The sequence below is a fragment of the Nomascus leucogenys genome, chromosome 16 (assembly GCF_006542625.1).
Source record: "Nomascus leucogenys isolate Asia chromosome 16, Asia_NLE_v1, whole genome shotgun sequence".
NCBI lineage: Eukaryota > Metazoa > Chordata > Mammalia > Primates > Hylobatidae > Nomascus > Nomascus leucogenys.
The window spans coordinates 18,082,267-18,107,365 of NC_044396.1; the positions used below are offsets into that span (position 1 = coordinate 18,082,267).

General features: G+C 37.3%; 1 protein-coding gene across 5 annotated transcripts in view; it reads left to right on the forward strand.

The window, feature by feature from the left end:
- Positions 1-436: 436 nt before the first annotated feature.
- The window catches only part of NBN (nibrin), a 52,007-nt gene continuing 27,344 nt past the window's right edge, over positions 437-25,099 (forward strand). For 2 of the 5 annotated variants that reach the window (XM_003268277.3, XM_030795430.1), the window contains exons 1-8: positions 437-639; positions 2,338-2,471; positions 3,885-4,033; positions 4,510-4,669; positions 7,079-7,182; positions 14,444-14,561; positions 15,184-15,377; positions 21,256-21,353. In XM_003268277.3, the coding sequence (XP_003268325.2) occupies positions 603-639; positions 2,338-2,471; positions 3,885-4,033; positions 4,510-4,669; positions 7,079-7,182; positions 14,444-14,561; positions 15,184-15,377; positions 21,256-21,353 (994 nt within the window). In that variant the 5' untranslated portion in view covers positions 437-602. Of the gene's footprint in view, positions 640-946; positions 975-2,337; positions 2,472-3,884; positions 4,034-4,509; positions 4,670-7,078; positions 7,183-14,443; positions 14,562-15,183; positions 15,378-21,255; positions 21,354-25,099 lie in introns of those variants that run through there. The other 3 variants (XM_030795428.1, XM_030795429.1, XM_030795431.1) reach the window with 2 other exon arrangements.

The window sequence follows — 25,099 nt, forward strand, 5'->3', positions numbered from 1 at the left end:
AGACAGGTGGAAGTGGAAAGGAAGGGTATTAAATACAGGAGACTGTCCAGTATTTAGCATGTGATTAGCTGAAAGTGTGGCATTATGAAATAACGACGTTAGGACAAGTTGATCTGAACTTAGAAAAGAGTAAAAATAATGAATTTACTTCGAGGTGAAATCCTTATCTTCATCATTATTATCACCATCACTAGAATCCAAAGGAACACCTGCAATTTAAGAAACTGCAAGTGCACGAAACTACATAACTGGTCAGTATTTTAATGCACTTAATTAAAAATTTTCCTTATGTTGCTTTGGAGTTTTTAAAATTCTTTTCGTTCATAATCAGGAAAGGTAGTAACCTTACATTCAGCGACACCTTAGAAACATACCCTTTTAACGCAGCACATTTCAATACAGATTGTGCTGTTCCTTTTCTAACCACCAGGTGGCGGCCAAGCGCCCAAGTCGCACTCCCGCCTCATCCAAGGCAGCCTGCGTGGCTCCCGAGAGCGCGCACGTCCCGGAGCCCGTGCCGACCGCAGGCGCTGTATCCGCGCTCGTCTACCAGCTCCGGTTACGCGGTCGCACGCCGGCCACAGCCCGGAGGAGCCGGACCCATGTGGAAACTGCTGCCCGCCGGGATCCCAGCAGGAGGTAAGGGCGGAAGGGAAGCCTCGGGGCCCATTTTCCCGGTAGCGACTGCCTCGGGGGAGGGCGTGCGGGTGATGATTCCTGCGTCGCGTCCGTTCCTGCCCGGGGACGCTGCGGAAGCGATGGCAGAAGCGGCGAGTACGCTGTATGGCAAGCGCGTATTCTTCCCGGGCGGCGCAGCGGCTGTGAGGCGGAATTCAGCGCGGGCGGTGGGGTGATTGCGGCGCCCCCTGGCGGCAGTCCTCCGCGCCCCTCCCTTGACTCCCCCTCCCTCGACTCCTCCTCCCTTCTAGCCTCACCCCCGCGCGGTTGCAGCGCTCGGGCTGGATGGCCTGCGGGTAAGCGGCAGCCGGCGCCTAGTGGGAACCCCTGGCAAGAAGTTAGCATGGGCGGACCACACGGGGGCCACACATGACTTGTGAAGAACTACTGGACAGTTTGGGGAAATGACTACCACGAAAAGGCTTACTTTCAGTTTTGTTTCAGACTCCTTTTCCACAATGTCATCAGAACAACGGGAAAAGTCGATTTTTTCCCCTTCATTTCCAGCGGTGTGAAATGTGATCACATGTAAATTAGTTGCCCGTGGTGGGTGTGAAGGGTCTTGTCCTCGGGAAGTTTACATGATGATTGGCAAAGATCTATGTAGAGACTAAATGGACTGGCAGGCTAAGAGAGTATGGAGAGGGCCAAACTAAATAAATTTTATACTGTGAAGACTCACAGGTCAAGGCGTCCCTGGAGACCTGGCTCTCCTGGACTCCCTACTGTTTATCTGCCCTAATCTCCCTGCCACTCGGGTAACGAAATTATGCTCCCAGACTCAACTCCGCATGTCTCCAATACATATACTGTTACTCCAACAACTTACGATTTACAGCAATTTTAAAAGAAACTGATAACCCTTTCCCACTGATTGGAGATGCTATCTTTAAGATAAAAACAAAATTTCAAAAAATGTACACGTGCATCTTAGTCTGGACTTTGTTGCATTGGTCTGTGTTGTTTACTCCTGGTCCAGTACCATACTTTTAGTTTTATGGCATATTTTGCCATCTGGTAGGGCAAGCTCCTATAATATTATTCACATTTTTCTTGATTTTTTTTTTTTTTTTTTTTTTTTTTGAGACGGAGTCTCACTTTGTCACCGAGGCTGGAGTGCAGCGGCACTGTGTCGGCTCACTGCAACCTTCATCTCCTGGGTTCAAGCAATTCTCTTGCTTCAGCCTCCCAAGTAGCTGGGATTCCAGGCTTGAGTATCTTTTTTTATAGTTTCCTGATATTTTTGTTTATCAGGTTCCAAACATAATATTGTGATTGTTGCTAGGTAATACATTAAGTTTTTAAGTTAATTTGAGGGAACACTGACTCCTTTCAGCATTGCTTTCCCTTTAGAAAAATGATGTAGCCTTCTCTCTGTTTAGATAACCTTTTTTTCTTTTTCCCTTTTTTATTGTATTTTAAATTTTGTTGTTGTTACTCCTGAAACACCATAGTTAGATAACCTTTGGTAGCCTTCAGTGAGGCTTTACTGAAAACACAAGTTTGACATGTGTGAAGTTGACTAACATTTGAATAACTAAAGGTGTTTTATTTAATATTTGTCATACCTATATCATATACACTTACATGTATGCGTGTGTTCATGTACATGTGTATGTGTCTATCAACTTATCTTTTTTTAAAAAAAATTTATCTCAGGAGAACCATACAGACTTTTGACTGGCGTTGAGTACGTTGTTGGAAGGAAAAACTGTGCCATTCTAATTGAAAATGATCAGTCGATCAGCCGAAATCATGCTGTGTTAACTGCTAACTTTTCTGTAACCAACCTGGTATGTTACTAATTTTATTTCACTGGTTTCCAGTAAGGGGGTTGAAATCACAAAATATTCTGTTGGTGTGTATGTGAGACAGAGTTCACAGGATTTGTCATTTTATAGAGCTGTGTAGACTTTTTTAATGTTAACAAAATTAAATACTTATATTGTGGCAGTGGTACCAGTGGTGTTTGTTCATTTTGAGATTTGAAGTTTCTATTTCAGTAATTTACTCTTTGTTTTAGTTAGAAACTCAGAGGAAGTAGGATATATTTATTTTTATTTGCTTACTAAACGTTGTTTACTGTTAGTTTGGTGCAAAAGTAATTGCTGTTTTTGCCATTAGCAGTAATGTGTTTTTATGTGTCAGTAACTGTACCAACCCTGGGAATAGAACAATGAACAGACCTTGATGACTCCGGCTCTTAAAGAGGTTATGTAGCTGTGTGGAAATGGGCATTTCTCATATAATACAAGTTTTTGCAATGGGAATTGATTTGTTTTATTAGGGAAATACTTATGCCCCACAGCTCCTTTAAATGGCTTTCAGTTTGTTTTGATCATAATCTTGGGTGATAAAAGTGCTAAAAAAAATACATAAATATCTGTACTCATGATAACACTGGTGGTAATAAGAAAGATAAGCCATTATTTTAATCAAAGATTGCTTATATGCGATCTGAATTTGTTCAGTTTTATTTAGGTTTGTTTCTATTCTTTTAGGTATAGAAAAACATTATTGAAATTTCTACAGAAAAAGTAAAATTGTTACTGTAAGCCAGAAACACTAGCCTATAACCTCGTATTCTCATGGGACTAATTTTACAATGTCGTTTTGATACTGTAAAACAAAAAAAGATCTAGGAATGAAATTGTCATGTTTTAAGTGAAAGAGACTGCACCAAAGCAAAATATACTCAAATGTGTGTGAGGGGTCAGGAGAATCCCCACTGACTTACACAAATAAAGAACATATGTATTCTAGGGGGTTCGGGTAGAATCGGGGGGGGTAGTGTATCCGCTTGGGGGGGGGGGGGAGGGGGAGAGACCATGGTGAACCGTTCTACTAAAATAAAAAATTAGTGGGGGGGGGGTGTAGTCCAGTACTGGAGGCTGAGGGGATGGCGTGAACCGGGGGGAGTTCATGAGCGGATTGCCCCATAGCTGGGTGACAGAGGAGATATCTCAAAAAAAAAAAAAAAAAAAAAAAAAAAAAAAAAAAAAAAAAAAAAAAAAAAAAAAAAAACTCCTAAGGGAAATATGAGTTGTTAGTTGAGTGATCTTCCTCTCAAGGCAACCAAAGCAGTAATTGTCTGCTGTGTTGAGAGGTTAGCCACCTGCCTATTGTCTTTTCTTTTGAAACCTTTTTCTCTGAGAGGTGAATGTACTGAGTGGTAAAAGACTTTAAATTATTTGCTAACTTTTCAGAGTCAAACAGATGAAATCCCTGTATTGACATTAAAAGATAATTCTAAGTATGGTACCTTCGTTAATGAGGAAAAAATGCAGAATGGCTTTTCCCGAGCTTTGAAGTCGGGGGATAGTATTGCTTTTGGAGTGTTTGAAAGTAAATTCAGGTAAGACATTTTTAAATTGATATTAAAATGGGCAGCTTTATTTCAGCCAAATCCTAAAGGAAAATGAGATTTCTGATTAATGAATTTAAAACAGTATAATTTAGTTCCTGCTTAGCACATTATTGGTCTCTGTGCCACGGGTGGTGAGTGCATTTTGTATGGTGATGAGAGTTTGAGTGGGCCCTGAGGGACTTCATGGGAAATTACATTTCTTCGATTCCTCATTGGTGAAGGTATAATGTTAACTTTTGGTCATTGTTTTTTCTTCATTTGGACTCAAGACTTAGGATTTGATAATTTTCTAGGTTACAAAGCTTAATGATGAGGAATTGATAATTTCAGAGGTTACAAAGGGTAACAATAAATAAAAGTTGTGATAACAGTATATGATGTGAGCTTAAAGTTTTAAAGTACTAAAAGTTGCCATCTCTGCAACTCTGATACTGTAACTTTATTTAACTTATTCTCATTTACAGAATAGAGTATGAGCCTTTGGTTGCATGCTCTTCTTGTTTAGATGTCTCTGGGAAAACTGCTTTAAATCAAGCTATATTGCAACTTGGAGGATTTACCGTAAACAATTGGACAGAAGAATGCACTCACCTTGTCATGGTATCAGTGAAAGTTACCATTAAAGTAGGTTGAATGTCTTGTTCTTATGTTAAAATAAGTTATTTGAATTTAAGCTTACCCACTATACACAGATTTTTATTTTAATTACTTGAAAACTATCAGAACTGTTAGTTGTAGGTTTATATATACACCCACTCCATCCCTTTGTATACCATTTAGGCTTGAGTGGCTTTTCAGATAAGCTGTTTATTATCTGAGACAAGCCAAAAGCAACTAAAATTATATTTCAGATTTTGTTTGGCATTTTAAAAAGTGATTCTGTTGTTCTTCCACCAAGAAGGTTATGACAGTGCATAGTTTGTGTTTTCAGTCTTAAAGCAACGCAACTAGAGATTAACTGCCAGTCTTCAAAGTTAGCATCTCATGCCTCTTTTATCAAGTTGTCTTCCCCTAGTCTCCAGGTGAGTCATCTCCTTTTAAACAGGTTGACCTATAGATTTGTGGGATCCTTTTAGGTTAATATCTATAGTAAAAAGCCACAAATATTTAGATTCCTTTATTAAAAATCCTTTAGTATTTAATATAATTAAACTAGAATTATGTTTTATAGCTAAAGAGTTATCATGGAGAAAGGCTTGCCGCTCAGCTGGAACTCAATTTGTACTTTGGTGGGGTTGTCTGTAATCAAGGGTTTTTTTATTTTTGCAAGTTTATGAAATTGGTTTTATAAATTCAGCAGTGTGATTAGCCCCAGAGTACTAATATATGCATATAAACTCTCAAATAGTAGATTTACAAATCAAAGTGTCCGTTTATGGTTTTCGGTAGGGATGCACCTTTACCAGAATATTTAAGTGCAGGCCCTAGCACAGTCCTCTTTAAGATATTACTTAAGAAATAGAGTAGGTAATCATGCACTAGCTTGGTTGGTGTGAAATACGATCAAAGGTAGTTAAATTGTCTTGAGAGATATTTTACTACGTCTGTGACAGACCTGGACACTTCCAGCGAGTGGGATGCTGATGACCACCTTGTGAATTGCTCCATTACTCACACCAACATGGTTTACAGAGTAATTTGTTAAAAAAAATTCCTGATCATTCATATGCCAAAATAGAAAACCTTGTTGTTATATTATTTTTTTGGTAAATTTTCTGAAAGTACAGTTAGCTTATATTTTTTAAATCATCGAATGTTAGAGCCAAAAAGGAACTTAAAAGACCATTTATTCTTACTATTAGCTACTTAAAAAAACAAGAACAACAACAACAAAAAAGCCTTCAGTTCAACTTTTATTTTCTGAAGTGTAAACTGAGGCATGGACCAATTAATTTCCCAAGTCACATGTATTAGAGTTTACTCAATACAGTGTTGATTTGCACATTACTGGTTCATGCTAGTTTATTTCTTTCACTTTGGAAGTTAGTATCTTTCAGGTTCCATCATTGAGAGACACTCTAAATCTGCTTGCCACTATTTAGACAATAAAATACTCTGTGTTATTGAAAGCATATTCATGGCTGGGTGCAGTGGCTTGCGTCTGTAATCCCAGCACCTTGGGAGGCTGAGGCGGGAGGATTGCTTGAGCCCAGGAATTTGAGACCAGCCTGGGCAACATAGTGAGACTCCATCTCTACAAAAAATTTTTAAAATTAGCTGGGTATGGTGGCATGTGCCTATAGTCCCAGCTACTCAGGAGGCTAAGACAGGAGGATTGCTTGAGCCCAGGAGGTTGAGGCTGCAGTGAACCAGGATCGCGTCACTGCAGTCCAGCCTGGACAATAGAGCGAGACTGTCTCAAAAATAAATAAAGCATATTTATATTATTCTGAATCTTATTTTCATTGCCCACTGTAGCATTTTCTAATGTTTGTCATATTTTTTGGATATATCATATTTGAGGCTTATAGCTTAATTCACATGTGAGTTTAAGTTTCTTTTTTTCCACTTTATATGTACTTATTTTGTGCTTTTACCAAAAATTATTTCTTTATTTACTTTCTCAAAAAGTCTTTATTGAATAGTTACAATCTTTTTGAAAGACAATTAGTCTAAAAATAGCTCATGTTCCTCTCCTAATATTGTCTTCCCTGCAGCAGATATGTTACATTTCCTCAATTCTGAAATATATTTTTAACATTTTAATGTCTTCGAAAGTGGAATGCATTTTAAAATTGACTTTTATTTTATGTTGTTCCACCCCTTCCAAAAAAGCAGTTTTAAAAATTAGTATTGTAATTGGTGACTTCTTATAATTGAGTGATTGTATTGTGATTTATGTTCTAAAATAATGCAGTGACCAAAGACTGACTTCTATTTTATAGATTGTGGCTTCCTTATAAATTTAGAGAGATGAAAGGGAAAACATTTTTTATGGATGTAAACAGCCTCTTTGTAGTTTATAACTTAAAACTTTTCTTTAAAAAATGCTAGCATGTGAATATACATATTCACATGTTTTCTTCATTTTAGACAATATGTGCACTCATTTGTGGACGTCCAATTGTAAAGCCGGAATATTTTACTGAATTCCTGAAAGCGGTTCAGTCCAAGAAGCAGCCTCCACAAATTGAAAGGTATATTATGTATTTTAAATATAACAAGATGTCACTTGTAATATATGATAGCATTGATTTTTATTTAGGTTAATTCCCTCTTTAATGCTTGTTTCAGGAGGTAATAGTTGCTGTGTTATAGTTCAGTATTGTTAATGGAAGGTTTTTTGTTAGTATGTAAAGAAAGAGTTCCCCAAATTTCTTTGTTGGTTATTCTGTATCTCTGAAACAAATGTTAAATATGTGCTAATATTTAAAGAAAAAAATGGAAAGACAGTAAATGGCACTGAGGTATGGTCAGAAGAGCAATATGTCAGTTCCAGGCATCACGCCACAGTTAGCTCTGGAATTGTGTGGTGCAGCAGCCCTCTTTGGGAGCCACATAGTCCAGAATATTAACAGCACCATAGCTTTGGGAATGGAGCTCAGTTTTTCTGAGCTCCAGTTACTCATTGCAAAATTGAGACTAATACCTACCTAGCTGGGTTAAAAAGTCAGGAAACAACAGATGCTGGCGAGGCTGTGGAGAAATAAGAACGCTTTTACACTGTTGGTGGGGGTATACCTTAGTTCAACCATTGTGGAAGACAGTGTGGTGATTCCTTAAGGATCTAGAACCAGAAATACCAATTGATCCAGCAATCCCATTACTGGGAATATACCCAAAGGATTAAAAATCATCCCACTGTAAAGACACATGCACACATATGTTTATTGCAGCACTATTAACAACAGCAAAGACTTGGAACCAACCCAAATGCCCATCAATGATAGACTGGATATATATCCATACCCTTGCACATATACACCATGGAATAGTATGCAGCCATAAAAAAGGAGTTCATGTCTTTTTCAGGGACATGGATGAAGCTGGAAACCATCATTCTCAGCAAACTAACACAGGAACAGAAAACCAAACACCATATGTTCTCACTCATAAGTGGGAGTTGAACAATGAGAACACATGGCCACAGGGAGGGGAGCATCACATACTGGGGCCTGTTGGGGGGTGGGGGACAAGGGGAGGAGAGCATTAGGACAAATACCTAATGCATGCGGGTCTTTAAACCTAGATGACAGGTTGATAGGTGCAGCAGACCACCATGGCACTTGTATACCTATGTAACAAACCTGCATGTTCTGCACATGTATCCCAGAACTTGAAGTAACATTAAAAAAAAAGTGTTATTCCAGTTAGGAATTTTATTACTAATTTTAATCTATTTTGAGCTGCTATAAGCTATTTGGCTTAATGGTAGTTTTTTAGGGACTGTTTATACCTGATAACAGCTGTCTGCTTTTAAAAGTAACCAAAAATCAGGTTTTTCTCTTTGTTTATAATTTTTATCTGGGAATTTTTTTGTATTTTATGCTCCAGTTGGCAGATAATGCGATATATTTGGACTCTGGAAAAATATACTCAGATTTTAAAATAGAGGATTCTTAAAATTTTTTGAGTCCAAGACCCCTGAATATGTGCCAGGTCTGACCTGCAGACCCTGACCCAGTGACAGATGAACAAATGCACTCAAACACAGGTATCCAGTGAAAGAGCGAGCTAGGGGGCTGGGCCACCCACAGACACCGAGGAGGGTGCTGTAAAGAGTTAGCAGCCGCGGCCCCGACTAGCTGTTGCTGTGGTCATTTATTCAGTATAGATTTAATGACAAAGGCTTTGAGTCAACACACTTGTGGATAATTAACATGGTTCCCCTCCCCGGAGAGAGCAGTCCTACGAATGATTAAAGGCCAGATTCTGAGCTAAGTAACTTATCTAGATCAGTTTCTTAACATCCCTTGTTATCTAACCTAAGCTTTCAGGCACCGTATAAAAGAATCTGGCTGCCTTCAGCGAAATCCTATTCCAAAACTGATGTAAAACCTTCTGGCCTTCCAAGGTTTGCATCTTTCTACATTTTTTCCCACCACCCTGACTGAATTCCCACAAATATGAAAGCAGGCCAGCCCTGGTGGCTCACTCCTGTAATCCTAGCACTTCAGGAGGCCAAGATAGGCAGATCACTTGGAGTCAGGAGTTTGAGACCAGCGGGACCAACATGGTGATACCCTGTCTCTACTAAAAATACAAAATTAGCTGGGTGTGGTGGCAGGTGCCTGTAATCCCAGCTACTTGGAAGACTGAGGCGTAAGAATCCCTTGAATCCTTGAATCCAGGAAGTGGAGGTTGCAGTAAGCCGAGATCCCACCACTGCACTCCAGCCTGGGTGACTCAAAAAAAAAAAAAAAAAAAAGAAAAGAAACAAAAAAAAAGAAGATGAAAGCACTGGTCTTACCTCAAAAAACTTCACCAACGTAACTACAAACTTGCATAGTATTTTAACAGAATCACATTTTTCCCTGAAGCCTCTTGATAAACCTCCCTGAGGAAGTACATAAATCTTGTAAATAATGACTCTAGCTACAAATAATGAACTATTCTTAATTCTAGGTCATACTTGAGGGTAGAGGAGTCTGATAAGTTTTCACTACTAGTAGATATATTTCGTGGTCTTGGAGTTTTTAGAATTATTCGTTGATTCCTCTTTTTGTTCACATTGTCAGTTGTGTTTAACCTAAGGTTGTTTTTGACCAAGTTCAACATAATTTTTTTCTAGATTCAATTTTTGATTGTATCAATGTACATGACGACTATACAACATCCCTACCATAAGATTGTTGAATACCTCCTAATTCGGTGTTAACTAGGGCAGGTTATTTATCCTATTAACACATATTTGATGATGGCAATTGATAATACAATTTTTAAATATATTTAGTTATTTGCCTTAATAGAGTCCTATACCTATCTGGAGCCATTTTGATGTGCTTGTTGAAGGCTCATTTGTCTGAGTACTCAATTAATAAAAAAAAGATCAATTTATAAACATTAGTAGAAGGAATGGGTTACGAAAAGGATATGAAATAAATTGTGGTGACTCCTTTGATTACATAAGTACCTCTAATGTTCCAAAAAAGCATGACTGCTAGTCCTGGATTTAAATTAGGAGGCATGCTATAATATTTTTTCCAATAAAATGTACCGTCCTATTTAGTACAGCTATGTCTACATCTTTGCACTGTTACCAAGAAACAGGATATGACAGTTATAACTTCATGTACATGAAATGATTTGCAATATCTCATTTTCCTTGACTGTCATCAAAGTAGTGAAGTAGATGAAGTCATTTTTAGAAGAATACATTTAAAAGGAGTGTTTAATTTCAATAATCTGTGCTCTAATAGAGGAGATTTATATGTCTAAATGTAAGGAGATTATCCCCTAGAAAGGAGGGGGAGTTGGCTTTTATTTGAGTTTTACAAACTGTCTCATGTTGTAGGATGGTGTATTAATTATTTCAAACAACAAGTATTGTTTTAGTGAGACACTCTTGAGAGATGGAGTCCTCCATGGGTCCCTTGCATTCATAAACAATTTGCTGAATAGGCCAAGAATGCAAAGCCTTGACCCTCCTTTACACAGACCATTTCTCAAGGGTATGTTTGCAGTGAGAAACCTCGAGGGATGAGGTAATGTTTCCTTCCTGTGACAAAAATGTAGGCTTGCTTAAAGCTTGTTATAATACCGGTGGTTTCCCAAGTTCAGTGTTCCTCTCTCCTGTAACACACACCACTGTGTGTACCTTTCACTGTATGTGCCCTCTATGTCTTCCCTATGGGACTTGGTCGGAGAGGAGACCTGCAGCAAACATACTGGAGCTCATGCTGCATGCTTTGCTGTGACTCAGGAGTGTTTGTCTTCTGCCAGCATCCATGAAACAGGAACAGGTTAACTTACCAGCTGGTAATCAAATCTCAGACCCAACAGACAACATTGGCCTGAAATAATCTCAGTAAGTGAAAGTTTGACAGTTTAGGAAGCTTATAGAAGTCACCTTACATAGTTCATTTAAATCGAAGGCAAGAAATATGACTAGTATTAGTAATTTTTTTCAGGAGATGGAACCTCACATTTGCAAATTGTGGATGTCACTGTAGTCTAGCCTTTTGAAGATCACCAAAAAAAAAAAAAAAAAGCCATATAGTAAATGGTTCTAGAAATTATGAACATATGCCTGCAGGACTAATGAAATAAACAGCTGTCCAGATATTGGACAAATAAATATGTGTGGCTTGGGTTACAGTTTCTAGAGCCAGAATTATACATGGATTCAGAAAAATTCTATATTTGCAAAATCTTCATACAGAAGTGAAAATGATATACTGTAGGTTAGATAAAATTTATTGAAGATCATGTAAAGAATTTAAATAGAAAATGTGAATGGGAAAAAGCAAAATTTCTAGATTAATATCATTTTATAGAATGTATGATTCATAATATGTACCAGTTACTATGTAATAAAACATAATTATTTGTAGCTCTTGAAGTTTCTGTATAAAGGAACCCAAAACATTTTAATTTTTTAATGATAGAAATTGGAGGTCACTTTATATTTGTAGTATCGTTATATTCAGTCAATATGCCTCTAGCCTAGGTCTCTGACAGGTTACTTTCCTATTTTCCAGTTTTTGTACTAGTTTATTAAATTGCTAGAGTGTCAGAAATGCTTTAAAACTTCTAGAATGTAATGCTTCAGAAATAATGATTTTTAATGATCTCTTCACATTCATCACTAGTCTCTTCTTTCTTGTTCTCATCATTACACTGGTAAAGAGAAAAAGGCTTATGTAGGTATTTGAAGTTCTAGAACATGGTGTTTTTTAATCACTGTATTATCAATTATCTATGTATGAATGTGTCTATCATATATCAAATGTATGTATTACTAAGAATAACCCATGTTGGAGTCATAGCCAGCATTTGGTTAGCTTCTAGATAATACAGTTTTGTATTTTTTTGTTCAAGATTGATCTTACCAAGTATTGGGGCTCAAATTTATCAGTGTTCTCAAAACAAAACCAAAATACATTGTTCAAGTTCTAGAATTTTAATACTTAAATCTATACTTGAGGGAATTGAAGGATGTTTATACTTTGTATTCACTTTTAAATTATTAGGTTGAATTTTTATTTATATTTTGTAATGTCAGTTTATTTCTAAATATGTATTGAATGCCTACAGTGAAGCAGGCAAGATAGACTTGAGGATATAATCATGAGCCAAAAAATGTTACAGTTTCTGCCCTCATGGCATTTAGTGGAGGAGCCAGCTGTTAAAGAATCACACTAGTAAAGTTAGAACTCTGGTAGAGCCATTAGAGAGGCCTAACAGGCTACCATACACATATGTTTAAGAACCTGGCTCAAACTTCATTGAACTAAGCTGCAGTTAGCTGCTCCCTGGCTACTGTAAACTGTTATCTATGGCATAATTAAGAATGACAGTGTGAATAATATAAAGCTATAGATAATTTAAAAATCATTCAACTTTAGTGTTTTGGGAAAGCAGGAAGAATCTCACATCTACTCAGTCATAGTTTTATAGTCATGTATGACTATAACACACAGTCATATGTGTTAAACATTTCCTTACCGTTTTTGTCTGTAACTGGCTCTGTAATCTGTCCTAGTGTTGTTACATTATTGTGTGGACTAATTGGTAAACTAGTTATTTGTATATAAGTAAAGTGTTAGTTGGCTTTTACACTAAAAAAGAAGTGTAAGTTATGGGGGAATATTTATTAAGGGATAAAGGATAAAAAGGATTCAGGCCGGGCGCGGTGGCTCACGCTTGTAATCCCAGCACTTTGGGAGGCCGAGGCGGGCGGATCACGAGGTCAGGAGATCGAGACCACGGTGAAACCCCATCTCTACTAAAAATAAAAAAAATTAGCCGGGCGTGGTGGCGGGCGCCTGTAGTCCCAGCTACTCGGAGAGGCTGAGGCAGGAGAATGGCGTGAACCCGGGAGGCGGAGCTTGCAGTGAGCCGAGATTGCGCCACTGCACTCCAGCCTGGGTGACAGAGCGAGACTCCGTCTCAAAAAAAAAAAAAAAAGTTTTCAAAGAGATATTAAAATTGATCCTTTTTATGTGTCGGAATGTCTACTAACTTTCCAGTGCTCTTATTGTAGATTTAGTTTTTGTTAACAGTTAAAGTAGTTTCCACTGTTCTCTGTATATTTTAAAAGTAAAATAAATAGAATTTTAAAGTTGGTTGTTTAGAAAAACCAGAACTAACGCAGTGGCCTGCATTCTGTCCTGCCAAGTGAGTCTGCTCTTGCCTGCAGATAACTCATTTGAGATTGCAGCTTCCAGAAATCATTACTTTAAAATAGACTTACAGCATCTATTGTAGTGAAATTAAAATACATGCATCAGTTATCAAAAAAATTTTAAAGTATCATAACTCTTCAATCATAACTTAGCTTTACTTTATGAAATGTGTATGTTTCCAAGGAGAAGTCCAGGGGAAAGATGTAATTAGTTCTAAAGTGCTGGATGGTGACTCTTAATGACTGCAGTGTTTTTACCATGTTGGATGTTGATCTCTGCAGATAGTTAACTCTTGATTTGTGACTGATCGTCCAGGTTGTGAATTTCCCCCTCCCTACATTGTCCCCTTGTCATCGTCATCATGGGTTAGTAATTTTTACTGAAAGGAAGAGAGACAAGTTGAAATGCTGGTCAGTTATGAACAGCTGTAGCAAAAGATCTGATTATACAGGAAGTTGAAACTCTAGACTGATGAGAGGCTTAAGAATTATCTGTTGATATTTCTCCATTTCTTATTTTCCTTTATTTTAATGGATGATTAAGATGTTCTTATAGCATTAAATTGAAGAGCTAAAACATTATATTCTTTAGTCTTGTTTTGGAAATTTTATTTAAACTGAGTAAATAATGTAAGTTTAAAAATTTCCTGAACTTCTTCAAAGAGATCTCTAACAAAACACTCATAATAGATTGTGCTAGTAGAATTGAAACATGAGCGTTTTAATAGATGTTGGCTCCTAAGTAAACACAAGATGCTAATAGAATTTGATCTTTATGGATAATGTTTCTCTCAAACTTTTGTAATTCAGATACCTTGTTTGAGTCATGTGTGTTTAATGTTCATCTTACTATGATTGTCTACCTTGGATTATTTATTTTGAGATATTAATGATCAATTCTAGCTCTTTGTGTCACCTGCCACCATATTTCTAGAAAACGCAGTTAGATGCTTTTTGTCATTTTGTCCCAGATAAAATTCTTACTTAAAAAAAAATACTATAAAGGTATTATGGAAATTACGCCTTTTGAGTGTCAGATAATCACTCCATTTACAAATTTAATAGCAAACATAGTAGTATATAGTTAGAATATACTTTAATTATTTTTACAGCTTTTACCCACCTCTTGATGAACCGTCTATTGGAAGTAAAAATGTTGATCTGTCAGGACGACAGGAAAGAAAACAAATCTTCAAAGGGAAAACATTTATATTTTTGAATGCCAAACAGGTAATTATGTTATAAGCTAAATTTTCCTAAAGAATACATTACAAACTAGGATACATTATTAACTCTTATCAGTAGTTGTTAACGTATTTCATTTTGGGATTTTGTGTAAAAGTGTGAAGTAGAATAAAAAACAGCCCAGGCACCAGACCTGCCCAGTGATCATGGCTGTGATTACAGGGTTTCTTAAAATCTGTGATAACTGGCCTATTCATAAATATGCAAGTGAGGAGGACAGGAAACTTAGTTTTGACTTCTTTAGTTAGTAAGCTAAACCTCCTTAGTTAGTAAGCTAACTAAAGAAGTTAAATCTGTGGAATATGTTCTGTGTGCCAAAATGGGGTTTCCAAGAGTTTATGTTGTAGTGGAGAAATGCAGATAAGCCCACAGTTAGAGTGCTGTTAGGAAGTGTGGTGAGGAACCACAGAGAGTGTAACAGCTCCAGGGCTGCAGAGACCTGTTGAACTAGGGACTTTCTCAAAATGGAAGCTGAAATTACCTACTCAAGAAGTAGCACCAAGTCTTCTTGAAGTGTACTTTTATGTTTCCCAAATCAAATTCTTATAAGAATGTGTTCAAGAAATTATTACATTTTACTTTTAAAAATGTTTCCTTCCATTTTTAGCATAAGAAATTGAGTTCTGCAGTTGTCTTTGGAGGTGGGGAAGCTAGGTTGATAACAGAAGAGAATGAAGAACAACATAATTTCTTTTTGGCTCCGGGAACGTGTGTTGTTGATACAGGAATAACAAATTCACAGACCTTAATTCCTGACTGTCAGAAGAAATGGATTCAGTCAATAATGGATATGCTCCAAAGGTATAGGATTATTCTTTATTAGTAAAAAACTGCAAGTAGGAGATTTTATGTTTAACCTTTTTTGTTGCTTTTCACCTAACAATGTAAAAGTAGATACAAGAATTTTTTTTTTTTTTTTTTTTTTTTTTGAGATGGAGTCTTGCTCTTGTTGCCCAGGCTGGAGTACAGCAGCGCGATCTCGGCTCACTGCAACTTCTGCCTCCTGGGTTCAAGCTATTCTCCTGCCTTAGTCTCCTGAGTAGCTGGGATTACAGGCACTCACCACCACGCCCCACTAATTTTTGTACTTTTAGTAGAGATAGGGTTTCGCCATGTTGGCCAGGCTGGTCTTGAACTTCTGACCTCAGGTGATTCTCCTGCCTCGGGCTCCCAAAGAGCTGGGATTACAGGTAAGAGCCACCGCGCCTGGCCTATTTTTTGTTTTTTTGAGACAGGGTCTTGCTCTGTTGTCCAGGCTGGAGTGCAGTGGCACAATCTTAGCTCACTGCAACCTCTGCCTTCTGGGTTCAAACGATCCTCTGCCTCAGCCACCCTAGTAGCTGGGACTACAGGTATGTACCACCACACCCAACTAATTTTTGTATTTTTAGTAGAGACGGGGTTTCAACATGTTGGTGGGGCTGGTCTCAAACTCCAGTCCTCAGATGATCCACCCACCCCGGCCTCCCAAAGTGCTGGGATTACAGGTGTGAGCTACTGTGCCTGGCCAATACAAGTTGTAATTCATAAAAGGTTTTATAGTGTAGTAGACTTGAAAATTAATTGTAACTTGGTATATTAGATATAGAATATCTTTATTCATGACAGTTTTACTCAAAAATATTTTATGCTTTTTTGTTACTTTAATAGAATTTGTAGAATTTACCTCTGTAAATTAACAAAGTAGTGTTAAGTTTTTTTACAGAATATGTTGCATTTGAGAAAGCTAAAACTCAAAGGTAAAAGGTTTTCTGCAGTTGCCTAGCGTTGAAATGTATTTGCCTTTTGATGGTTATTACCCATTAGAAAGACATATAAACATTTCTATCCTTACATAGGCTATTATGGGAAAGCAGAAAAAAAGTCAGATAGGTTGAAATGATGTTTGTAGTGTGGAGGGAGACTGTAAAAGAGCTAACTGAAGGATTTTTCTTAGACCTTAATTTGCATTAATAATCTTAGCATTGTTGAAGCCAGTAAGTATTGTAGAAATATCAGGCTTGGCAGTCTTCTGACTAAATTGCTCTTCATGTGGCAAAAAGTAGGTGAGGCCTAAAGTGTTTATATGCCTGAAAAGTCCACAGCCAGCTTCCTACAAAAGATCATTTTTCCTGTCCCAGGAGTCCTTCTGACCATGGGGGGATTTTCTTTTTTTCTCTTATGGGCTTTCTGAAATAAAAAGTAAAATTTTACTCATCTATCCTATAAATATTTTACTTAATTGAGATGTATTAACTACTGTAAAAAAGAAGATATACTGTATAACAAAAATACTATCTTACTACTACAATACAAATTTACTGTAGTTCCATTGTGTTTTCGGCACTGGTAATATAATGAAAAACAAGATAGTCACGGTCCCTGCCATCACTGGAGCTTACTGTCTAGAGGGAGAAACAGAGAAAGACAAGTAAACAAATCATTACACATGTATATAAAGGAAGCAGTAACCCGGCAGTGGGGAAGAAGCTTATTCTAAACCGAGAAGGCCTCTTTTAGGCAATGGCTTACCTATGACCAGTTTTTCAAAGAGCCGGACAAAGAATGTGCCAGGCAGAGCAACAGCAGTAATACGTTAAAAAAAAAAATTATCCTACATAGCAGGTCCTGGCCTAAGAATTTATGTATGTGTAAACATTTAATCCTCAACCTATATATTATTTACTGTTGTGGTCCTCATGTGCAGATGAGGGAACTGAGGCAGAAGGGGGTTTGCATATAGCAGAAGCAGTGAGCAGGGTGGCCAGGATGTGAGCCCAGGCAGTTGGATTCTGGACTCCAGGCTCTTTACTTTCAGCATATATTGACACCCTGAGTTAAAAAAAAGTAGCTGGAGTACCAGGCTAGCTCAGACGCTGGTGCCTTGATCATGAGGTGACATTTGGCCCCTGTTACAATATGGTTGTTTGGGTTTTTGGAGGGGGGATGTTGAGACATGGTTTCACTCCAGGCTAGAGTGCAATGGTGTGATCTTGGCTCACTGCAGCCTCCACTTCCCAGGCTCAAGCAATTCTCCTGCCTCAGCCTCCCAAGTAGCTGGGACTACAGGCGCACACCACCACGCTGCTGCTAATTTCTTTATTTTTTGTAGAGACTGAGTTTTGCCATGTTGCCCAGGCTGGTCTTGAACTCCTGAGCTCAAGTGATCTGCCTGCCTCAGCCTCCCAAAGTGCTGGCATTATAGGTGTGAGCCACTGCACCTGTCCACAATATGTTTTTTGGAGGGCATGCAGTGTTATATTTTGAGAAAGACTGTCACTTAAAATAATACCTGTTAACTTAGTTCAAGCAAATGAAGGAGCAATTATATGAAGCAGAGTGGCCAGTAAAGCCAGCTGTTGACTGAACTTCAACAGGGCAACATTGTGATTGGTGATTGCCATGGCTGTATTGATTAGATGTCAGAAGTGAGTACAGGAAATCTGTGGTAAAGATTAAGTGTCTTCTGGAGAAGATTAGAAGTCTAGGGGAACAATACAACCCTGATTTTTGTTCTTGCTGATACCTTTTTCCGGTATCTCAGCTCAAATTTGGTAACTCTTCCTGTTATTAATTATTTTCTCTTTATTATCTCCTGCTTTTCCTTCTTTCCTGACCTGTTCCCCAGCCTTGCATAGAATTGGATGAATCATAATCCTTGGTCCATGACACATGCTCATCATTGTTCTATGCATAATACACATTTATTTTGTTCACCAATTATTTAATTAGTTATTTTTCAGACAGTAAGTGTCTGAAAAAATCTGTCATCTAAAATACCAGCCAGATCTTTGAAAATAACTTACATGGTTACCCCTAGCCCAGTTTTCTCCTGTGTGAAATAACTATCATCCAGAATCCAGTTTACAGTTGTGGGTGGCCAGAGCCTATTCAGCAGCTCAGGGTACAAGGTGGGAACCAACCTTGGATAGGACACTATTCGTTTGGAGGGCACACTGACACACCCATCCACACTCACTCAGTCTGGGACAATTTGGACACACCAATTCACCTAATGTGCACATCTTTGGAATGTGGTAGTAAAGCAGAGTACACACAAAAAACCCACACAGACACTGGGGGAGAGTGCAAATTCCACACAGACAGCGGCCCTGGTTAGGAATCAGTCTTTTTCTTGCCGATGTCATAATGAAATGACAATGAATGAAATGATGTTACTCGAGGACCTGCTGTATAGTAAAAATCTTTTCTGTTTTAGTCAATGCTTTAAAGATACTCACCTGTGTTTCTTACTAGTATTTTGATACCGTCTTTTGTTTTTGACATTTGTTTTTAACTTATCTGGAATTCTGTTTTATACCAAAGTTACATACATGCACTTCTGTGTATTTGACTTTATTCTTTTTTATTCATCAGTCTGCCTTTCTTTGTACCAATACTACATTGTCTTAATTAGTATAACTTCCGTGAAGTCCTCCTAGCTGGTAGAACAAATCTTTTTTTGCTCTTCTTCGGAAGCATCCTGGCTATTCTTGGCCCTTTATTTTTTCATTTACATTTAGAATCATCTTTTGTTAAAGTTTGTTTGGATTTTGATTAGGAAGTGCATTGAATCTACAAGGCAACTTGATAATTAACAATTTATGTAAATTTTAATTGTTTTTATCCTTGAATGTGGTATCTCCATTTATTTAGGTTTTCTTGAAATCTCTTAATAGAATTTTATGTTTTCTGTAGAGAGATCTTGAATATCTTACTGTATTTATTCCTAGCTAGTACATATTTTCTGATATTGTTATAAATGAATGATATTGTCACTTTAATTACTTTTTCTAGTTCACTACTGCTGTAAAGAAATTAAGCTGACATTCAGATATTCATCTTATATCCAGCCATCTTGCCAGACTCCTCTGTTTCATAATAATTTATCTATAGTCTTTTCTATAAATCATATCATGTGTAAGGAATGTTTCCATTCTCCTTTCTAATCATTATTTCTCTGATACCTCTTTTTTCTGCCTCTTTGTTCCATACCAACTGGGACCTCCAGAGCAGTATTGAATAGAAGTGGTGAAAATGGCCACATTTATCTCACTATTGACTTTAAAATAAATGCTTCCAGTGTTTCTCCATTCAGGGTGATGTAATTTCTGTAGAGCATTATTAAATATGTATTAAAACATTTCTATTTTATGTAACCATTCTTTGTAACTAATTCACATAGTATAATTTATAGTTGCAAAAGTTAGTAGAGTAATAAAATACCAGTTTTGAATTACCTAAATTATAGGTAGCTATATGTGATCACTTGATTATAAAGCTTTTATAAATTTTATTTTTTATTCTGATACTTTAATTGCACATATAACTGAATCCTATTTAAGTAAGCTCAGTACACACAAAAAGACACATTTAGCATTTCAGAAAGACCTTACAAACTAACCATTTAAAATATCTCGACTGAGCAAAGTGGTTCACGCCTGTAACCCCAGCACTTTGGGAGGCCAAGGAAGGTGGATCACTTGAGGCCAGGAGTTCAAGACCAGCCTGGCCAGCATAGTGAAACCCCATCTCTACTAAAAATACAAAAATTAGCTGGTGTGTTGGTGCGTGCCTGTGGTTCCAGCTACTTGGGAAGCTCAGGGCACAAGAATTGCCTGAACCTGGGAGGCAGAGGTTGCAGTGAGCCATGGTTGCACCACTGCACTCCAGCCTGGGTGAAAGAGCAAGACTCTGTCTCAAAAAAAAAAAAAAAAAAACTTTACAATGAGTGTTAAAAGACATTTTGTAGTTGTTTGTTAAAATTTGAGGTGTAATTTTTATATGGTATTAAATGGTGTGTTTTTGTTTTTATAAAATCAGTCATTGACCTTACAGAACAACAAAAAATAGGTTCACCATAAGATTCCTTTAATGTGAAGATACCTTAATACATGTAAATGTGGCAAAATGATTTAATTTACTAAAAGTTGTAACACATGTATAGATATACCTTAGGTATAGTTCTGTCTGCTTCTCTCCGTCCTTCCTCTCTCACTTCTTTTTTTCTTCTCTTTGAAGTTTCATCTTAGGATCATAGTATCCATAGATTTGTTTGTAAAAGCCTCTGGTGATTTTAAAAAAATTTTTTTTGAGACGGAGTCTCACTCTGTCATCCAGGCTGGAGTGCAGTGGTGCAATCTCAACTCACTGCAACCTCTACCTCATAAATTCAGGTGATTCTCTTGCCTCAGCCTTTCAAGTAGCTAGAATTACAAGTGTGCACCGCTACATCCAGCTAATTTTTGTATTTTTAGTAGAGACAACGTTTTACCATGTTGGCCAGGCTGGTTCAAACTCCTGACCTCAAGCGATCCACCCGCCTCAGCCTCCCAAAGTGCTGGGATTACAGGCGTGAGCCACCATGCCTGGCCATAAAAGCCTGTTCTGTTGTTTAATTTGAGTAGTACTGTTTTCTTTTTATTCCAAAAATTGTAGAATTTTAGAACTGGGAAGATCTATATTCTTTAGCCCCTTATTTTACAGATGAAGTTAACGGAGTTACTAAAAGATGGTGGACTTGTCAACATAACAGCACCCCAGCGAGTAAGCTGTTATAGTACTTTGCATTTGAAATTCTGTCTATACCATAAAATTATTTGGGAGGAAAAAAAAAAGAGGTTGCTTTATCTTGACATTATCTGAATAAAAGTTGCTAGTTTTAATATATTATCGTACTTAAACTATTTTATTCTAATAGGCAAGGTCTTAGACCTATTCCTGAAGCAGAAATTGGATTGGCGGTGATTTTCATGACTACAAAGAATTACTGTGATCCTCAGGGCCATCCCAGTACAGGTAATTGAAGCATTATTTTACTGATTCGTTAGCAACTTTATTATGTAAATTGATAAGCTAAATATACGTTACTCATATACTTGCTAGGGGTGACCATATTCACCATGTTTTAAAATTCATCCATTTATACTTTTCATTTATTCATTCCGTAAATATGTGTGGCTGCCATGTAGCAGAAACTGTTATGAAGTGGTAAATAAAGTAAGAAAGATCCTGTTATTGTAAACTTTATGTTCTGAAGATCAAGATTTAGTAACCAAACAAACAAACATACATGGTAAGTTCAGATCAAGCCAAGTATAAAGACAGGTAAAACAAGGTGATGTATGTAATAGTGATGGTAGTAGGCTGTTTTAGATAGGTATTCAAGGAAAGTCTCAGTAGGTGACATTTGAGCCATGTGTCCTGAATGATGAGAAAAGGCAGCTGTGTGAGGATCTGGGTGGTGGATAATTCCAGGTAGAAGGAACAGATCACTCTTAGGTTTGTGTGGAGAATTCTAAGGGTCGACAATGTAAGAGGAGATATGAATAGAATGCTGTTGTGGAAATCTGGATGCGAAAGAGCCTGATGCCTTGGACCAGCATGGTAGTAGTAGAGATGCAGAAAAGTGAATAGGTTCAGGATATATTTTAGAACTAGACCTGGTGGGACTTTCCTGTGGAGCAGTTAGAAACAACTCCTAGTTTCCTGGCATAAGTAACTGGGTGGATGGTGGTGCCATTTACTGAGATGAAGAATGTGCATTATAGTAATCTCAGTGTTAATCATGAAAGCCAATGTATTCAGAGACAGTCACTGTTTCCCCTTTATTATTTAAAACACATTTCCATAGTTTAAAAAAAAATTTTTTTAGTAAGTTGTTGTAAAAATGGTTTCTTTATTTTCTTCTTGCTTTTTTACCTTGGAGATTTTTACATTGATTCTCTCTACTAACTTTTATCTAATTTGCCTAGCTCTCAGAGCATCCATTCTGTATTCCTTATATATTTATTTGCTTCCTGGATTTGTTCTGTAGTTATTTCATCAGCAGCTATTGAACTTGGGCTAAAAGAGGCAAGTTAGAGAACAGCACCACCACATTGCACACTCTGGGGAGCATCATTCACTGTAGTCCATTGAATGGCAACTATGGAGTCAGTCCGTGTATCTCCTGAGTGCTCTGCAACCTTGGTTTAAACAAGTAAGGAATGTGCTAAGCTAAATTTTGGAAGGAGTTAGCCATTACGGCCTAATGACCAGGAAGCTATTAGGTTTGTAGATCGTTAGTAACCATGAGTAGTAATAATAACTGCTGTCTCTGGAGTGTACAGAGACTAGAGTAAGCACTTTACCATCATCAAACTTTAATCTGCAAAACAATCCTTATAAGATAGAGGGAAGAGCATCGTCTACTTTTCGTAGATGAGGGAACTGATGGACAGAGAGGTTAGGAAATTAGCTGGAGGTCACATAGCAAGTAATTGGTTCAAGCTGAGTCTTAAAGCTGTTACGACATTACATTGCAGTACAAATGGCTTATATTTTAATGTGTGACGTTTTGAGAAATGGTGGTTTAGGGATGATTGGGAGCTGATGCAAAAGCATAGACATCTGATAAAATTTGACGGGCTAGTATTTTATTATTTGGATAAGAATGTTTATTCAACTGACATCTCTACCCTATCCCGTTGAGTATACTAGATATGTTTGTGTCTGTACATAGGTAACCGTCAAATACACACAGTCCTAAGTGCTTGTGAAGTTTTAAATATAACCAAATCACTTATTTTGGTGGAATCGCGGTATGATTAATATTTTCACCAAATTCCCAGAATTCATCCATAAAGTAAAAAGCTAAAGACCAACTCTTCAGGCTCTTGGCAAGGGAACTTTTTAAATGTGGACGCCAAAGAGAGCCATATTCTTGGCGAAACTACTCCTTCCTTGCTACTAGAAATATGCCCAACTTTTAGAAGTAGCAGGTGCTGTAGATATTTTGTTGATAGATTTCTGTTCTCTTACAGAAAAAAGATCAGTATCAGTAATTTTAGACTTTAACTACAACAAACATAAAAACGGTGATTAGGTCTAAGTCAGTAGTTCCCCTTGTCTCAGCACCCATTTGGGGTGACTGTCCTGTGTTTCTGTGTTTAGAAAATAATTCTCAACTAGATATATGCTTCAGAAACAATTTTGAATACAAACGTACATTCTCCATGATTCAGAACATTCTGAGGTGCATCCTAGACATCTGTTTTTTGGTTTGTTTTGTTTGATTTTTAAGCTCCTGTTTCCTATACAAACTCCAGAAACCACTAAATTAGAATAATCTCGAGAAGAAATGAACTAGAGAGGAGTCTTTTATATAAAAAGAAGAAGCACTCAGACTGGAAACTTTGGACGTTTTTTATTCTTCCTTTTCCATTTTATCACCAAGACCTGAAATTCTCACTCTACAGCTTCTGCTCAAGAGGTCTGTGACTGTCCGCTTCTCACAGCCAGTACTCTATTTGAACCCTCTACATCCTTCTCTCTGGCGTGCTGGTTGTATTAATAATTGCCTTAGTAATGGTCCTTACTCTAGACTCATCTCTACAGTTAATATTTCACTATGCCACTATTAAATTACTTTCTCTTTTCTCAAAAATTTTAACTAGCTCTTATTATACACAGAATAAATCTCTAAGCCCTTTGCCTAGACTTCTGAGTCCTCAGTAGTTTAGCTGTAGCCTTCTTCCTCCCGACCTCACCTTTTTTACAGTCTCTCTACAGAATATGTGTGCCATATTTTTTTATAGTTCCCACACTTCCTCACCTTGAACATCATGTTCCTTCCTAGAATGTTCAGTACTGCTTGTCAAAATCTGACTCATTCTACAAATGATTACCTCCTTCGTGAGGCTCTTCTAAATTGTTTTCACTCCCAACTCCTCCAAGTCAGATTTAATTATTCTGTTTCTAAGCTGAGTAGCTTTTTTGCATTCCAGCCGGAGTTTCTTCCTACTTTGGATATAACCGGTTGTTTCCACGCCTCTTTCAGCCACTAGATGGATTGTAGGCTCTTACTAATTTGGGATCCCATAACAGCAGCAAGCACAGTACTTGTTTGTAATAGGTATCAATATTTTGCGTAATTGAACTAAGCTATTGGTACACAAGATTATGTTTTCCAGTGTGGAGCAACAAAATTTTGTCACCCACTGTTGAAATTGTGTTTATAGCTGAAAGGGCCTTAGAGATCATCTAATCGTTCTATGAAAAGATAAGGTACACCAAGGCTGAGAAAAGTTGAGGTACATAATTACTTCATGGCCAAGCCAATTCTAAAATTTAGTTTTCTGACTACCAGACTGGTACTTTTTTCTGATGTGTTATTTCCTATAGAAACAAAGTCATGAGAGTGAATTAAAAAGTACACTGTAAGTAGTATTACTTCTTGCACATTTTCGTAGGTAGGTTTAGGTGGGTTCCAAGTCATAGTCCTCTGATAATAAAATAATTTTATAACACAACCAACTTTGGGGGAACAGAGTGAATGAGTCTCCCTTCTCTCTCCTCCTTCCTTTGTTTTTATATTCACTCTTTTGTTATTCAACAAATATTTATTGAACATTTGTTATATACCTGTATTATGGCAAGCACTTGAAATAAAGAGGTGAATAGATGAGACCAAGTTCCTGCCCTTATGGTATTTTTAACAAGGAGAAAATTGTAAGTAATCTTAACAAACACCAGTTATTTTGGGTCATTAGCTTATTATTATT